General features: G+C 40.5%; 1 protein-coding gene across 7 annotated transcripts in view; it reads right to left on the bottom strand.

The window, feature by feature from the left end:
• Positions 1-10,820: 10,820 nt before the first annotated feature.
• LOC147013228 (uncharacterized) overlaps positions 10,821-19,792 on the bottom strand; it is a 72,067-nt gene continuing 63,095 nt past the window's right edge. For all 7 annotated transcript variants that reach the window (XR_015051236.1, XM_085854881.1, XM_085854882.1 and 4 more), the window contains one exon: positions 10,821-11,493. Coding sequence is in view for 6 of the 7 variants with exons in the window: in XM_085854881.1 (XP_085711007.1) it covers positions 11,337-11,493 (157 nt within the window). In the remaining variant the exon portion in view is untranslated. The remainder of the gene's footprint in view (positions 11,494-19,792) is intronic.

Genomic DNA, 19,792 nt, shown 5'->3' with positions numbered 1-19,792 from the left:
AGAGCGACAAGAGGGAAAGGCAGCACAAGGGGAGGGAAAGGCAGTGTGAGGAGAGGGAAAGGCAGTGTGAGGAGAGGGAAAGGCATTGTGAGGAGAGGGAAAGGCAATGTGAGGGGAGGGAAAGGCAATTTGAGGAGAGGGAAAGCCAGTGTGAGGGGAGGGAAAGGCAATGTGAGGAGAGGGAAAGGCAGTGTGACGAGAGGGAAAGGCAGTGTGAGGAGAGGGAACGGCAGTGTGACGAGAGGGAAAGGCAATGTGAGGGGAGGGAAAGGCAGCACAAGGGGAGGGAAGGGCAGCACGAGGGGAGGGGAAGGCAATGTGAGGAGAGGGAAAGGCAGTGTGAGGAGAGGGAAAGGCAATGTGAGGGGAGGGAAAGGCAATGTGAGGGGAGGGAAAGGCCGTGTGAGGGGAGGGAAAGGCCGTGTGAGGGGAGGGAAAGGCCGTGTGAGGGGAGGGAAAGGCAGTGTGAGGGGAGGGAAAGGCAATGTGAGGAGAGGGAAAGGCAATGTGAGGGGAGGGAAAGGCAATGTGAGGAGAGGGAAAGGCAATGTGAGGGGAGGGAAAGGCAGTGTGAGGAGAGGGAAAGGCAGTGTGAGGAGAGGGAAAGGCAATGTGAGGTGAGGGAAAGGCAATGTAAGGAGAGGGAAAGGCAATGTGAGGGGAGGGAAAGGCAATGTGAGGGGAGGGAAAGGCAATGTGAGGAGAGGGAAAGGCAATGTGAGGAGAGGGAAAGGCAATGTGAAGAGAGGGAAAGGCAGTGTGAGGAGAGGGAAAGGTAGCGCAAGGGGAGGGAAAGGCAGCACGAGGGGAGGGGAAGGTAGCACGGGGGGAGGGAAAGGCAGCACGAGGGGAGGGAAAGGTAGCATGAGGGGAGGGAAAGGTAGCACGAAGGAAGGGAAAGGCAGTGCGAGGGGAGGGAAAGGCAGCGCAAGGGGAGGGAAAGGCAGCACGAGGGGAGGGGAAGGCAATGTGAGGAGAGGGAAAGGCAGTGTGAGGGGAGGGAAAGGCAATGTGAGGAGAGGGAAAGGCAATGTGAGGGGAGGGAAAGGCAATGTGAGGAGAGGGAAAGGCAATGTGAGGAGAGGGAAAGGCAGTGTGAGAAGAGGGAAAGGCAATGTGAGGAGAGGGAAAGGCAATGTGAGGAGAGGGAAAGGCAATGTGAGGGGAGGGAAAGGCAATGTGAGGAGAGGGAAAGGCAATGTGAGGAGAGGGAAAGGCAATGTGAGGAGAGGGAAAGGCAATGTGAAGAGAGGGAAAGGCAGTGTGAGGAGAGGGAAAGGTAGCATGAGGGGAGGGAAAGGTAGCACGAGGGGAGGGAAAGGCAGCACGAGCGGAGGGAAAGGTAGCATGGGGGTGGGGAAAGTTAGCATGAAGGAAGGGAAAGGCAGTGCGAGGGGAGGGAAAGGCAGCGCAAGGGGAGGGAAAGGCAGCACGAGGGGAGGGGAAGGCAGCACGAGGGGAGGGGAAGGCAATGTGAGGAGAGGGAAAGGCAGTGTGAGGAGAGGGAAAGGCAATGTGAGGAGAGGGAAAGGCAATGTGAGGGGAGGGAAAGGCAATGTGAGGAGAGGGAAAGGCAATGTGAGGAGAGGGAAAGGCAGTGTGAGGAGAGGGAAAGGCAATGTGAGGAGAGGGAAAGGCAATGTGAGGAGAGGGAAAGGCAATGTGAGGGGAGGGAAAGGCAATGTGAGGAGAGGGAAAGGCAATGTGAGGAGAGGGAAAGGCAATGTGAGGAGAGGGAAAGGCAATGTGAGGGGAGGGAAAGGCAATGTGAGGAGAGGGAAAGGCAGTGTGAGGAGAGGGAACGGCAGTGTGACGAGAGGGAAAGGCAGTGTGAGGAGAGGGAAAGGCAGTGTGAGGAGAGGGAAAGGCAATGTGAGGTGAGGGAAAGGCAATGTGAGGAGAGGGAAAGGCAATGTGAGGAGAGGGAAAGGCAATGTGAGGAGAGGGAAAGGCAATGTGAGGAGAGGGAAAGGCAGTGTGACGAGAGGGAAAGGCAGTGTGAGGAGAGGGAACGGCAGTGTGACGAGAGGGAAAGGCAGTGTGAGGGGAGGGAAAGGCAGTGTGAGGAGAGGGAAAGGCAATGTGAGGTGAGGGAAAGGCAATGTGAAGAGAGGGAAAGGCAATGTGAAGAGAGGGAAAGGCAGTGTGAGGAGAGGGAAAGGTAGCATGAGGGGAGGGAAAGGTAGCACGAGGGGAGGGAAAGGCAGCACGAGGGGAGGGAAAGGTAGCATGAGGGGAGGGAAAGGTAGCACGAAGGAAGGGAAAGGCAGTGCGAGGGGAGGGAAGGGCAGCACGAGGGGAGGGGAAGGCAATGTGAGGAGAGGGAAAGGCAGTGTGAGGAGAGGGAAAGGCAATGTGAGGGGAGGGAAAGGCAATGTGAGGGGAGGGAAAGGCAATGTGAGGGGAGGGAAAGGCAGTGTGAGGGGAGGGAAAGGCAATGTGAGGAGAGGGAAAGGCAATGTGAGGGGAGGGAAAGGCAATGTGAGGCTTCACCTGTAAGTAAAAGCTTTTCTCCACAGCCCCGACATCGCCTCTCCATCGACTTCACTGAATCAGGCAAATATTGATCAGTGCTAAATACCACATCTCCTGTTTTTCCAATGATGTCAAACACTTTGTAAGAGATCTGACTAAAATTAGTTGGTATTTCTTTCAGGTAATAGAAGCAAGCATTGCCATCACACAGAGTCAATGTTTCATTGGTTGGTGGTACATCAGCATCATTACAATCCTTGATCAGGTTTTGAAATGCCTTTGCTTTGTCAGTCTTAGCAAGATATCCATCAGCTGTAGCAATGCTGTATGGTACGGGAGTTAATGGATATGTCAACAGTTCTTTCATATCGACTTGTAAGCCCTGGTTTTGTGACTTTACAAAGAGTTGAAAGGCTACATTCCCCTGTTGCTTGTACTGTATGACCTTATTCTTGGTTGTCTTTATCCTAGATACCTTGTTCATGTCACTCAGAGTTTTGAGGTTCAGTCTCTTCACAGGCTCAAAGAAATCTTTACTATTCTTCAGTCGAGCTTCAATAAATTCATCCCGTGCTTTTTCACCAACAGCTTCAGCCTTTAGAACATCGTCTGAAACAGCATCAGATGCAGCACTTCCTGATGAGAGTATCAACAATTGATCATTTGTCTCTGTAGTGAAAGGATTAAGAAAACTTCCTATGGCATCTTTGGCCCTTTTCACCAACTTCTCTCCTTTTGTGACCTCTGTCGGACGTGTATCACGATGCTTTGTTTCCTCTCCACTGTCCAACATGTGAGCCATTCCAAGTGCAGCATCAACTTAGAAACCTTGCATGTGTTGTCCTAACTCATCTCTGGTAGGCCTGGTAGTTAGTGAGTAGTCCAGATGTACCTGCTGCACTGGTTCCAGCACCACCATGTGACTTAGCGTGCCTCATGAAGTTCTCCTCCATGGTATTATCCACTGGACAACGATTGCCAGGGATAAAGGAGCATGTGACACTGATAGCTCCTCTCTTGATCAGTGATACTGCCCCTGGGTGTGTTGGCTATATTAGCTATGAACACAGAGAAATATGTCAGATACCTTGCATAGTTCTGTCCACTGAAACTGAAGAAGAGAGACGTCATGCGAATGATGGATGCAGCATACAAAAGAAAGTTGTTTGTCTTTACGGCTTCAAGGTGTGATAGAATTAAACAGACATGGTCCAGGTATGACAACCACAGCTGGGTAGTCTTCCCAAACGCCCATTTGAGACTCCTTTTTTGAATTCTGCATACTGCTCTATGAATTGGACAATGGAATTGTCCATCAAGACAGCATTCAAGTATCTTGGCTGCAGGAATTTACTCGGGCACGTAGCTTATCTGATGATTCATCAGAGAAAGACGAGAACAGATCATCAGTGCTTTTATCTTTGAGGTACTCCTCCATGAGCAACATTTCAAGACATTCCAACATAATCTTGTGACAATGTAGGGCTCTGTCGTAGTGCTTCCCGGACATCACACCACTCAAAGATCCTCCACTGATTAGTCCTGCTTCTAGGAGACCATCTGCTAACCCAGATCCAGCCATCTTTTTGGCAATCATCTTCATATAAGCACATACGAGGTGGAATGTGCCAATTACAATTATGTGGCTCTCATACTTGCCTGGTGAGTTCCACACTAATGGGTAGGCCTTCATGCAAACTCCCAAGTCAAATGTAGTAATGACATAAGGCTGTCCAACTTCTCTGGTGGCCTCTTCAGCAGCACGCAAGCATTCTTGTACAGTTTTGTACTCCGTTATGGGATGGTTAATGACTGGAATGTGGATATGGCTAACTTACCACCTTGTAAGCGAGCTCTTACCCAGCACATTCGGAGAGTAAACCACCAAGTACGGATTTGGAAGACCGCGCATATTCCACAACCACAGATTCCGAAGGCCAGTCAGGGACATGGTTGGGAGGAAAAGGATGGTAACCTTGATCCTCTATGGTATGAAGGAGATGTCCTCCCACGGCAACTGGCTGACATTGCTGAAGTCACACCTGACGACACTGACTCTGATGAGGATTCAGATATGGATGCATTTGATGATATAGAGCAGGCATTGGAGAGTGATGACGATAGCGATAATGAATATTATGCGTAATCCATGCACAATGACATTTTGTGGACATGACATAATAAGTTTCAATTGTTTTTCTTAAATAAACTTATAATTTATATTCTTTATGTGAAGTAAGGAATATTTTCTCAGTCTTACGTGTTACTGGTGACTACACGTTGGGTGTTGCAACAGTAACGTACTTATGTTTAAGACGTAATACCTGGTACATCTTTAGTTGATGTGGGACAATTGTGGTATCAATAGAAAGGTAGTAAAATTTGTGATATCATAGAAATATTTATTTGTTTGTGTCACGTAAAATGAGCATGAATATACGTTATTATTTCAGATATCTGAGTTGTCAAAAGGAAAGGTGAGGTACTCCTCTTCATCACTTCTTGGGACAAACATAACTCTATGAAATTTGACAGATGACTCTATTTTGAAAATCTGCATGTGATAATCTTTAATTTGATATATAATTTGTTAATATTAATGCTTATTGGGCAACTGCAGAGATCTTATCAGTCAGGGGATTTTTTTATGTGCGAAACTGAGGAAAAGTTGACATTTTGAGGGTACCGTTAGATATGGTTGGAAAAATGGATCGTGAGTCCCAGTTTATTCACTGTTACCAGTTGAATTCATGCTCAGGGGACCGTAAGGCTTCAGAAAAATATGGGGTCGAAGGGTTGTGTGGGGGGGGGTGCACGTGGAGCATATCTGGCCCATGGCCTAGTACGATGATCAGACATTCGACAATATGAGTGAGGAAAGTGAGAAAAAACAAAAAAAACTTTATCATTGAGAAGTCGTTGCGGCCTGTTCCAAGTCAAGGCATGGTTGAGTCGGCCAAGTAAAATGGCGGCTTCAGACCCCATCGAGAGCGAGGTGGCCATGGATGCGTCTGATAAAATATATAATTAAAGGCTGTTAATTATCTTCAAAAGGGGTGTTTTAATTAATCCAAACACCCAATTTGTCACTCATGCACTTGCTTGGAGTTTTATTAGTGTGCCTGCAAAGTTTCAGGCTGCTAGATTTCATGGTTTTGGAGTTATGGAGGAGAAAAACACACACACACACACACTTGTATATATTACAAAGATTTTCATGAATAACTTTCATGTTGTTTAAATGGATTATTAAAAAAAGTATAAAAACAATTTTGGATTCTGTGTTTTTTATGAAATATGGGCTGTATTGGGAAATGTTTTCAATACCGGAAACCCAGTGGAGCTTGGAACCCAAGTTGATATGATATGAGACACTATTTTATCAAGATATGGAGGTAGTGTCAATATTGTGGTTGCTTCTACTTCACCCATTTACGTGTGCACCACTTTCCTTCAACAACTAAATTCTGATAATATTGCAAATTCCTTTGTTTGGACATTACTGCACCAGTCACCCACAGTCACCCAGTAATCAGGAGCACTGGTCACATCTCTATGCTCACCGCCTATCGCTCCACATGTAGAAAATGCAGTGTGTATTCAACAACTATTACATTGGGCAACCGAGAATTAATCACACTTACAGAATTAACCCTCTGTGCATGTTTGGGGTAAAATTATGCATCGTCTCCACCTTTCACTATTCCCAAGCCTTACACAGGTCAGGTCAGGTATGGAACATGTGCCAGAACAGCGCGTCACTGCGTCCACTTTCCGCTGGTACTCCAGGGGCCTCCATCTGGCCATCCCCCAGGCAGATGCCAGGCCCATCCCCATCTCCTTGAGATGATGGTCAACCTGCTGCAACCACGAGGCACGTGGTCAGCCCACTGGCCTCCTCCACTCATGAGACTCCCTTGCTGAGAGAATCTGGTGAGCAGGATCAGTGTCACAAAAACGAGCCACATGTCCATACAGCCGCAACTGACGCTCACGGACCATGCAGGTAACAAATCTCATCCGAGTCTCTCTCAGCAACCACTCGTTGGACACAAAATCCGACCAGCGATAGACAAGGATTCTCCGAAGAGACCTGGTACCAAAGGAACTAAGTCTCCGTCTCAGATCGTTGGTCAGAGTCCAAGTCTCGCATCCATAGAGCAAGACTGGAAGTACCAAGGACCTGAAGACTCAGACTTTCGTCCTCCCGCACAGGTACCGGCAGCGCCACACCCCATGATCCAGTGAATCCATGACTCCCCAGGCCCGACCCAGACGTCTATTGACCTCTGACTCGCAGCCAGCAGAGACATGAATATCACTGCCAAGGTAAGTGAATCTCTCCACGACCTCAACATCCTCACCACAAACAGGCACAGACAGGACAGCAGCATCCAAGATGTCACCGAAAGCCTGGATCTTAGTTTTGACCCAAGAAACCCGTAATCCCAGCGGCTCCGACTCCTCATTCAACACCTTGAGGGCCCCCAAAAGGATGTCTAAAGTCTCCGCAAAGATGGCTGCATCATCTGCAAAATCAAGGTCCGAGATCTTGACATTCCCAAACGATGCACCGCAACTTGATCTCTCCGACATCCTCCCTAAAATCCAGTCCATACAAGTGCTGAAACCTGACCTTACACAAACCACCTGTTATGATACACTGTGCCTGTATAAGGAAATGTAACTCAATGAGTCACTCTAAATGAATATTTGGTTGCATCAGATCATGTATGGTAAATATGTCAAGCATCATGTCAGATGTAGAACTACACGAGAATGCGTGACTCAAAGGTCAGCTATAAATACTGTAAAGCAGTCAGAGGGTTTCAAACTAATTTATCTGATCTTCCCATCCAGATAGACACTATGTCCTGACATTATTAGTCTGACAAAACTTTTTCACACAGTATGTTCTCAACTCCCTCTTTGGCTACTCCTTCCTGTACTTTCACAGACACAGCTCTTGTCCTGGTGGTAGTGTTGCCATTTATATTTATAAACACTCTTCCCGACACCCAATGTCAAGGTTCTGTCAAGGCTCGTGGAAGAGCGAGATCACAGAATGGATTAGGATGCAACAAAACAAAAGAAACAAAAGAGGGTGAAATGCCAACAGCAGGGCTGATCAACATAATGGATGAAGATGGGCAAACAACGGATGTGGTTTAAGAATGAGGGGTAGGGGAACGTGCAGGTGGGTGGACAAGATGTATACAGGCGCAAATTCTCAGGAAGGAAAAACAGGCAAAAAAAATGATTGTGGTTTTGGCTGGGGAATGATCTGAGATGGTGATGAGCAGCTATCTTGAAGACCTGGATGGAAGAATGAGATTGGAGAGAATGTGGAAGTTGGTTCCACAGGTGGGAAAAAGTGAAACAAATGAGTGGAGGTGAGCAGTGATTCTGGATTTTGCTAGTTTCATCAAAAGGGGATTTATGGTGGCCGCATACACCCTGCAGAAACTTGGAGGAGACAGAGCACGGAAAGCGCAAAGGGTGCAAGACCAGAACGGAGGTGGTAGAAGACAGAGAGATGATCGTCATCCTGTCTGTGATGGCGAAGCGATAAGCCCGTAGATTCAGCTTCATCGTGGGAGATTTCAGTAACATTAAAGGCCTTGGTTTCCATGACATCAAGCTGAGCAAGGTGAGACGCAGGGGCGTTAGGCCAGAGGGGAGAGCAGTATTCCATTAACCTCTGGTTGAAAGCCTTGTAGCTGGATAAGAATGCAGGTGTGCCAAGGAAGGACTTTGCATGATGAAGAATTCATTGGCTAGCTTTGGAGGCCATATTTGAGATGTTGTTTGCTCAAGAAGATTCTCTTCTTTTCTTCTGTGGAACTCAGTCTCTGTGTGTGGTCTCATGTTCTTTCTTCCATTCTTTCAAGAATGATGCCAATCGCCACCTCATACTTTCTCCCAGATCTGATCTCCTGATCTCTAAACAGCATGTATCATTTTATAAAAATCTTTGGTGTGACTTGGTCATGGTCAAAAGGGAGCTGCTGACCTCCCAGACTCAGAGCAGGTACTTTAACCATCATACCACCGAGGCTAGTAAATGCAAAGGCACAAGTTATGATTTGATGCAAAAACAAGGCTAACTATTTTGTTTCAGCAATAAAGTTACCTCTCTGTAAGTTGCTTGCACCTCTAATTTATCACCAATTCAAATTGGATCAACTTATTCTGATTTAACATTTCAATAAACTTTTCCACCATTTTAAACAAACCTTTTATGGTCTCCTCAATGCTCATCACCTGCCTCATCAGTCATCCGTAATAAGTTGTACATCTCTTCTTCATCCCCTCCTGGATCCTCCACATTTCGCCCATTTGAGTTGATCCATCACTAATGAATATGCGAGGGTTGTGAATACATTTTAATTCACATTTTCTTTTTTTTCTGTTCCTATTTCTTTTGTCTTTTTTGGCCCTTCTATATTTTGGTGTACTCTAACTTCCACTTCCTGTTCTCATACCGATGTACAGCAAAAGATCTATGTTCTGATAGCCTCATTGTTATGGTTTTCAGCACCTCTAATTCTGGGCAAAAAGGAAATAGCATTAGTGTTGTATCATTAGTTATCTGTTATACCAGACCTATAAAACTTTGGTAATGCACTTGTGCAATTTGCATTTTAATAGATATGCAAGTACAAGATGGAATGCACTTATGTAAAGCTTGATGAACAACAAACTGGCTAAAATGATCAAATTCAAGGCAGTTTGATTGCTCATCTCTGAATAATGTATTTAATATAACCATCTGACATTGCAGTATATATTCGCTGGTTAACTTTTGGTATATGATGCGACTCATTGTACTTTACTGGTATGGTACAAAAAACAAGGTTACACATCAAATTTGTCTTAATGGTGTGGATATCGGCTTTCACATAGACATGTGATGTCTCTTGGTTGACATGTTTTAACGAAAAGGTTTGATAGCCCAAGACTGGGGTTGATGTAAAACTTGCAGCTCTGTGTGGTGATTGTGCACTCATGCTTTTTGGTTGTTATTCGTGCCAAATATACCTCTAAAAGTACTCCTGGTATTAATTACCGAGCCATGACAGCTCTAATCACCAATGCTGCACATGCCTCTGCGGTCCATCTTTGAATCTCACTTCCAATTCTCCTTTCATCCCTTTACAATGCATCATACGCTTCTCGCCATTTTCAAGCCTCACAAAACCCCCTGTTCTCACACGTTGTGCCCATATAACACAATTTACTGTGATAAATTATTGCTGCTTTAATGCCATTCCCAGCATACCCCAGGGAAAGCTATACGCGTGCTTTCACCAGGACCTGCTTTGGCTCAAAATGTATTAGATTACCTTGGGTTCAGTAGGTCTCTGCCCATCAAGACACCTGGACAATTGCCTTGGCTGGCACCGATGTAGTAAACAATTTGTACCTCCCCCTGTAATCTGTAAGCACTTCCTTATAAATGCTGTAATGACATTCTCAAATTCATCTGCATCTCACTTTTGGCTGCTTTATTCTCCATCCCTCCTTCATCCATACTATTCCATCCAAACAAGTAAATGTCACCCACATCCACAAAGCTCCCTGACTTTTTGTTTGAGGAATACACCAAGGTAGATTAAGAATTTAATATCTGCCTAATGCTTAGTCTCCAAACACAGCCCCTCCCCATGATGTCCTGTTTCCTGCCCTGACTAGTTCAGCAGAATAACAAAATCGTGTTAACTATGCTATCTTGGTATTTGGATTAAACTCGTACATTTTAAATGAGATTTTATTTGTTTTCCTCCCATTTTGCCAACTGCAGAATTTGATAATGCCCTGCAGAGCCGGCTTGAGTCACACAGATAGGCCAATAGTCTACAGGAACATGCATCGACAACACATCCACATCCACATACCGCCACCATTGGTGCCCAATTGATCGGTGGTGAGCAATTTCACCGGCATTATTATTCGCCGAGAGGTATTCTTAGCTAGAGGCAGGTGCAGAAATCACGCGGATCCATCATACTGTCAAATAAGCACGCGAGGCGCGGGGAGCGATACGCATGCGGTTTGGCCTCACGCTCTCATGGAAGCACGAAAATCGTTTATCCCAAGCTCGGGCCCCTGCATTGGACTCCCACAATGGCCGGGCTGCCCAAGACGCCAATAACGGATGGCTGTGCTAAGGAGGTTGCAATGGTGACACGAGTGCTATGATAGGCATCTCATGGCCCATTCATCTCCTGTGTGTTCTGAGCATGCAACATGTCGGTCGGTGAACGTGGGGACAAATAACACTCTTTTGTATGGAACATGGAGTCACATTGTACTGCTTGTTCATTTCTAATAAGTGCTTAATCGAGAAACAAAGTTTTTAATCAACAATAAACATGATGATACATATCTTTAAAAATTGGATGCGAAGGACACGAAGGAAAAAAAAATCACAAATGAAAGAAAAAGTAAAGAAGAGGGAGTATGGAAGCAAACACATCAAATCTGAAGAGGAAGGAAAGGGTGCATTCGTTGACAAATTCATGTGACACAGTGCAGGTGGGTAAGACAGACAAAAGAGCTATCCACAGGACAGTACCACTGACCACCACCCAAAGCATATATTGAACAAATGGGTAAAGAAAGATAGTGTAAAATTAAAGACAGAACTAGGAATCGGAAATTAATAAAGGGCAGCAAAAGTAGGCGCATTTAGAGGCCCCACAAATACAGTATAACTGAAATAACTTGCCATAATCTCTGTGCATCATCATCCACTCTGGGAATCATGAGGCCTCAGATCTTCCATCTCCACAAAGTTCAAAGGTGAGTTCGGACATGAGTCTTATGAGGGAAATAAAAAGATTTCAGAACCAAGCCTATTACTTGTATTCCATTGGGATCAAGAAGGCCAACCATGCAATGCTGCAAAAATGTGTGAATGGCTGGAAACGACATGGAGGACTTTCGGCTGTGCTGTTTTGCAGGGACGGGACCATTCTTTGATGTTTGAGGAGAATAACTTTTTCACAAAGTTGGCTAAAAGAGATGGGGGATAACAAACAAGAGACAAGAATAATATTAATCGCGTAATAATATGATCAGGGCACTCAGTAGAGTGCATACCTCCGCCATGTAATGTGTCATCCATAAAAACGTGATATTTTTGAAATATCATGCCATATATAATGTTTTTGGCTCTATCTCTCAAGGTGAAGAATTACTTTAAACAATTAAATAATTCTCGTATCCAGATCCAGAATAGGATCTCCACGAAAATCGAAACAATTCTGCTGGGTCACACACCCAAACTGTCCACCAAGTTTCATCCGAATCCATCCATAACTTTTTCAGATATCATGCTATGTATCGATTTTGGCCCTATCTCTCAATGGTGAAGAATCACTTTAAAAATTCCGTCAGATCCGGATCCAGATCTTCAAAATCTAATCAGTTCATCCTTATCGCACACCCAAATTGCCCACAAAATTTCATCCAGATCCGTCGACAACTTTTTGAGATATCCTTCACACAGACAAACAAATAAATAGACAAACAAACAAGAACAACATGTCATGCAGAGCAGAATACTTGCAAAATCCATAAAACAAATTGGACTTCAAAATAATTGGTGCTTGAATTCAATGACAAAATATGCAACTCCGCTTCAAATTTCAAGTCAATCGGATGAAAATGACAATTTTAGAAATTCGGCCAATGTTGTCTTTTTGGCATATGTTGACCTCAAAAATAATTGGTGGTTGAATTCCATAACCTGGCATGCAAATCCACTTCAAATTTCAAGTCAATGGGATGAAAATTGACAATTTTAGAAATACCACCTCAGTTGTTGACCTTGGGCCTATGTTGACCTTTTGGTCGAAGCTGACCTCAGAAAGAGTTAGTTGGTTGAGTTCAGTGACCTGAAATATAAAGCTTCTTCAAATTTCAAGTCAATCGAATGGAAATTGAGGATTGTACAAATCACACCAAAGTTGTACACTTTTGGCCTATGTTGATCTTTTGACCTTTTTACCTCAAAAACAAAAGGCTTCTCGCTTATGATAAACTCAACCATGAGGAGAAGTTTTATGAAGATCGGTTTAAAATTGTGACCTGCAGATAATAGACAGGCAGACAAACAGACAGGCAGACAATAACAAAATAGACGCACCAAAAAACTTGAAAAACTTCAATTTTACAAGAAAGAAACAGAGAGAGGGATGAAAAGGTAACCTCCTTCACCTTCGGTGGCGGAGGTAATAATCAATATAACGGCATGTTAAATAATGGCCATAAGGGCAAGTTAAATAATGGACATAGTGGCATGTTAAATAATGGACATAACTGCATGTTAAATAATGGACATAACTGCATGTTAAATAATGGACATAACTGCATGTTAAATAATGGACATAGTGGCATGTTAAATAATGGACATAACTGCATGTTAAATAATGGACATAACTGCATGTTAAATAATGGACATAGTGGCATGTTAAATAATGGACATAACTGCATGTTAAATAATGGACATAGTGGCATGTTAAATAATGGACATAACTGCATGTTAAATAATGGACATAACTGCATGTTAAATAATGGACATAGTGGCATGTTAAATAATGGACATAACTGCATGTTAAATAATGGACATAACTGCATGTTAAATAATGGACATAGTGGCATGTTAAATAATGGACATAACTGCATGTTAAATAATGGACATAGTGGCATGTTAAATAATGGACATAACTGGATGTTACATAATGGGCATAGTGGCATGTTAAATAATGGACATAGTGGCATGTTAAATAATGGACATAGTGGCATGTTAAATAATGGACATAACTGCATGTTAAATAATGGACATAGTGGCATGTTAAATAATGGACATAACTGCATGTTAAATAATGGACATAACTGCATGTTAAATAATGGACATAGTGGAATGTTAAATAATGGACATAACTGCATCATAAATAATGGACATAACTGCATGTTAAATAATGGACATAACTGGATGTTACATAATGGACATAGTGGCATGTTAAATAATGGACATAGTGGCATGTTAAATAATGGACATAGTGGCATGTTAAATAATGGACATAACTGCATGTTAAATAATGGACATAACTGCATGTTAAATAATGGACATAGTGGCATGTTAAATAATGCACATAACTGCATGTTAAATAATGGACATAGTGGCATGTTAAATAATGGACATAACTGCATGTTAAATAATGGACATAACTGCATGTTAAATAATGGACATAACTGCATGTTAAATAATGGACATAGTGGAATGTTAAATAATGGACATAACTGCATCATAAATAATGGACATAGTGGCATCTTAAATAATGGACATAACTGCATGTTAAATAATGGACATAGTGGCATGTTAAATAATGGACATAACTGCATGTTAAATAATGGACATAACTGCATGTTAAATAATGGACATAACTGCATGTTAAATAATGGACATAGTGGCATGTTAAATAATGGACATAACTGGATGTTACATAATGGACATAGTGGCATGTGAAAAAATGGATATAGTGGCATGTTAAATAATGGACATAACTGCATGTTAAATTATGGACATAGTGGCATGATAAATAATGGACATAACTGCATGTTAAATAATGGACATAACTGCATGTTAAATAATGGACATAACTGCATGTTAAATAATGGACATAACCGCATGTTAAATAATGGACATAACTGCATGTTAAATAATGGACATAGTGGAATGTTAAATAATGGACATAACTGCGTGTTAAATAATGGACATAGTGGCATGTTAAATAATGGACATAACTGCATGTTAAATAATGGACATAACTGCATGTTAAATAATGGACATAGTGGCATGTTAAATAATGGACATAACTGCATGTTAAATAATGGACATAACTGCATGTTAAATAATGGACATAGTGGCATGTTAAATAATGGACATAACTGCATGTTAAATAATGGACATAACTGCATGTTACATAATGGACATAACTGCATGTTAAATAATGGACATAGTGGCATGTTAAATAATGGACATAACTGGATGTTACATAATGGACATAGTGGCATGTGAAAAAATGGACATAGTGGCATGTTAAATAATGGACATAACTGCATGTTAAATAATGGACATAACTGCATGTTAAATAATGGACATAACTGCATGTTAAATAATGGACATAGTGCCATGTTAAATAATGGACATAACTGGATGTTACATAATGGACACAATTGCATGTTAAATAATGGACATAGTGGCATGTTAAATAATGGACATAACTGCATGTTAAATAATGGACATAACTGCATGTTAAATAATGGACATAGTGGCATGTTAAATAATGGACATAACTGCATGTTAAATAATGGACATAACTGCATGTTAAATAATGGACATAGTGGCATGTTAAATAATGGACATAACTGCATGTTAAATAATGGACATAACTGCATGTTAAATAATGGACATAGTGGCATGTTAAATAATGGACATAACTGCATGTTAAATAATGGACATAACTGCATGTTAAATAATGGACATAGCTGCATGTTAAATAATGGACATAGTGGCATGTTAAATAATGGACATAACTGCATGTTAAATAATGGACATAACTGCATGTTAAATAATGGACATAGTGGCATGTTAAATAATGGACATAACTGCATGTTAAATAATGGACATAGTGGCATGTTAAATAATGGACATAACTGCATGTTAAATAATGGACATAACTGTATGTGAAATAATGGACATAACTGCATGTTAAATAATGGACATAGTGGCATGTTAAATAATGGACATAACTGGATGTTACATAATGGACATAGTGGCATGTTAAATAATGGACATAACTGCATGTTAAATAATGGACATAACTGCATGTTAAATAATGGACATAACTGCATGTTAAATAATGGACATAACCGCATGTTAAATAATGGACAAAATCACTTGTTAAATTATGGACATAGTGGCATGTTAAATAATGGACATAACTGCATGTTAAATAATGGACATAACTGCATGTTAAATAATGGACATAACTGCATGTTAAATAATGGACATAACTGCATGTTAAATAATGGACATAACTGCATGTTAAATAATGGACATAGTGGCATGTTAAATAATGGACATAACTGCATGTTAAATAATGGACATAACTGCATGTTAAATAATGGACATAGTGGCATGTTAAATAATGGACATAACTGCATGTTAAATAATGGACATAACTGCATGTTAAATAATGGACATAGTGGCATGTTAAATAATGGACATAACTGCATGTTAAATAATGGACATAACTGCATGTTACATAATGGACATAACTGCATGTTAAATAATGGACATAGTGGCATGTTAAATAATGGACATAACTGGATGTTACATAATGGACATAGTGGCATGTGAAAAAATGGACATAGTGGCATGTTAAATAATGGACATAACTGCATGTTAAATAATGGACATAACTGCATGTTAAATAATGGACATAACTGCATGTTAAATAATGGACATAGTGCCATGTTAAATAATGGACATAACTGGATGTTACATAATGGACACAATTGCATGTTAAATAATGGACATAGTGGCATGTTAAATAATGGACATAACTGCATGTTAAATAATGGACATAACTGCATGTTAAATAATGGACATAGTGGCATGTTAAATAATGGACATAACTGCATGTTAAATAATGGACATAACTGCATGTTAAATAATGGACATAGTGGCATGTTAAATAATGGACATAACTGCATGTTAAATAATGGACATAACTGCATGTTAAATAATGGACATAGTGGCATGTTAAATAATGGACATAACTGCATGTTAAATAATGGACATAACTGGATGTTACATAATGGACATAGTGGCATGTTAAATAATGGACATAGTGGCATGTTAAATAATGGACATAACTGCATGTTAAATAATGGACATAACTGCATGTTAAATAATGGACATAACTGCATGTTAAATAATGGACATAGTGGCATGTTAAATAATGGACATAACTGCATGTTAAATAATGGACATAGTGGCATGTTAAATAATGGACATAGTGGCATGTTAAATAATGGACATAACTGCATGTTAAATAATGGACATAACTGCATGTTAAATAATGGACATAGTGGAATGTTAAATAATGGACATAACTGCATCATAAATAATGGACATAGTGGCATGTTAAATAATGGACATAACTGCATGTTAAATAATGGACATAGTGGCATGATAAATAATGGACATAACTGCATGTTAAATAATGGACATACCTGCATGTTAAATAATGGACATAACCGCATGTTAAATAATGGATATTATCACATGTTAAATAATGGACAAAATCACTTGTTAAATAATGGACATAATGGCATGTTAAATAATGGATATAACTGCATGTTAAATAATGGACATAACTGTCTGTTAAATAATGGATATAACTGCATGTTAAATTATGGATATACCTGCATGTTAAATAATGGACATAACTGCATGTTAAATAATGGACATAGTGGCATGTTAAATAATGGACATAACTTCATGTTAAATAATGGAAATAACTGCATGTAAAATAATGGACATAGTGGCATGTTATAATGGACATAACTGCATGTAAAATAATGGATGTAATGGCATTTTAAATAATGGACATAATGGCATGTTAAATAATGGACAGAACTGCATGTTTAAAAATGGACATAATCACATGTTAAATAATGAACATAATGGCGTGTTTAATAATGGTCATAACTGCATATTAAATAAAGGACACGATCGCATGTTACATAATGGACATAACAACATGTTAAATAATGGACGTAAGCACATGTTAAATAATGGACATAACTGCATGTTTAATAATGGACATAACCACATGTTGAATAATGGACATAACCACATGTTAAGCAATGGACATAACTGCATGTTAAATAAAGGAGATAACCACATGTTAAATAATGGACTTAATCACATGTTAAGTAATGGACATAACTGCATGTTAAATAAAGGACATAACCACATGTTAAATAATGGACATAATGGCATGTAAAATAATGGAAATAACTTCATGTTAAATAATGGACATAATCACATGTTAAACTAGAGGCGGAGCACTCGGGAGAGTGCAAAACCTCCGCCGCCAAAACTGCTGGGTCACTTATGTGAACCTGATATCCTATTCATTGTAGGTCAAAACGGATCATACTCTACTGAACCAAGATTGAATAAACTAAACTAGATCGACATGCATGCCATAGAAATGCCCAAAAAAAAAAATCGAAATTTTTTTGAAAAAAAAGTTGCAAAATTTGTTGTTATTTTTCTCTAACAATTTTTTTTTTGGGGGGGGGGTGGAAATCACTTTAAACATGTAGAAATGCAAAAAAAAATTCAAATATTTTTCAAATAAAATCGAAATTTTTTTGAAAAAATGTTGCAAATTTTTTTTTTGGTTGGAAATCACTTAAAACGTGTAGAAATACAAAAACAAAAATTCAAATATTTTTTCAAAATGGCCGCCATATCGGCCATATTGGACTTTGGAACAAGTCCAAAATCTAATGGCATGATTCTTGGACCATACCTAACCCCCCCACCAAGTTTCGTCAAAGTTTTTCCGTAATACTGTTCACAAACAAACAAACAAACAGACGGGGTGAAAACAGTAACCTCCATCCATCTTCGATGGCGGAGGATAACTAGAGGGGGAGCACTCAGGAGAGTGCAAAACCTCCGCCGCCAATACTGCTGGGTCACTCAAGTGAATCTTATATCTTATTCATTAAATATGATGTCAACAGGGCTGACAGAGTTATAGTTCTTTTCTCCATTTTTTTTTTTGGGGGGGGGGGGTTGGAAATCACTTAAAACATGTAAAAATGCCAAAAAAATTCGAAATTTTGTCAGAAAAAAAGTTGCAAAATTTTTTTTCTCGAACAATTTTTTGGCGGGGGGGGGTTTGGAAATTGCTTAAAACATGAAGAAATGCAAAAAAAAAAAAATTTTTGGGGGGGGTAACAATTTTTTGGGAGTGGTTGGAAATCACTTATAATATGTAAAAATGCAAAAAAACTTTTTTTTTTCTCCAGCAGTTTTTTTTGGGGGGGTAACAATTTTTTGGGGGGGGTTGGAAATCACTTAAAACATGTAGAAATGCAAAAAAAAATTTCTATTTTTTGTGGGCGGGGGGGGGTTAACAATTTTTGAGGGAGTTGGAAATCACTTAAAACATGTAGAAATGCAAAAAAAAAAAAAAAATTCTCTAACAATTTTTTTTTGGGGGTAACAATTTTTTGGGGGGCTGGAAATCACTTGAAACATGTAGAAATGCAAAAAAAAAAATTCTCTATATTTTTTTTAGGGGGGGGTAAAAAAAAATTTTTGGGGGGGGGGTTGGAAATCACTTAAAACATGTAGAAATGCAAAAAAAAAATAATTCCTCTAACAATTTTTTGTGGGGGAATCAGCGCGAGCCACCACCCTCCTGAATCACGTGGTGTAATTTGACATTGGTAGCTTCTTCCGTTCTCGAGTTATCTGTACCAAACCATCAAAAATCGAATATGTGACCTCACTGTGACCTTGACCTTTGACCGATTTTGACCAAAATCTAATCAGCACTAGCCATCACCCTCCTGAATCACGTGGTGTAATTTGACATTGGTAGCTTCTTCCGTTCTCGAGTTATCGTGCCTACAAACAAAAAACAAACAAACAAGCAGTCATAGACTGGTACTTACGAAATCATCAACTTGACCTCTGACCTTGTCTAATAAAAGCTGTCTCGAGAGAAGGTAGCGACTCAAACCAGAAGTTTCTACGATGATTCTGTACCAAACCATCAAAAATCGAATGTTTTGGATGTTTGACCTCACTGTGACCTTGACCTTTGACCGATTTTGACCAAAATCTAATCAGCACTAGCCATCACTCTCCTGAATCACGTGGTGTAATTTGACATTGGTAGCTTCTTCCATTCTCGAGCTATCATGCCTACAAACAAACAAACAAACAAACATACAAACAAACAAACAAACAAACAAACAGAAACGGAAGTCATCAATATACTTACGAAATCTTTAGATTTCGTAAGTAACAAACAGAAAGGGGTGAAAACAGTAACCTCCATCCATCTTCGAAGATAGCGGAGGTTAATAAAGAACATAACCTCATATAAAATAATGGACACAAGCAGGGATACCCGCGCTCCGCACAGGAATCCCGTGGATGACGGTGGGTCTGAAGGAGTATATCTCACAGTTAATTGTAAAATTGTAGAGG

This window comes from Eptatretus burgeri, chromosome 14 (assembly GCF_056783735.1).
Source record: "Eptatretus burgeri isolate ZD-2024b chromosome 14, Ebu_testis_v1, whole genome shotgun sequence".
NCBI lineage: Eukaryota > Metazoa > Chordata > Myxini > Myxiniformes > Myxinidae > Eptatretus > Eptatretus burgeri.
This window is presented reverse-complemented; position numbering and strand designations above follow the sequence as displayed.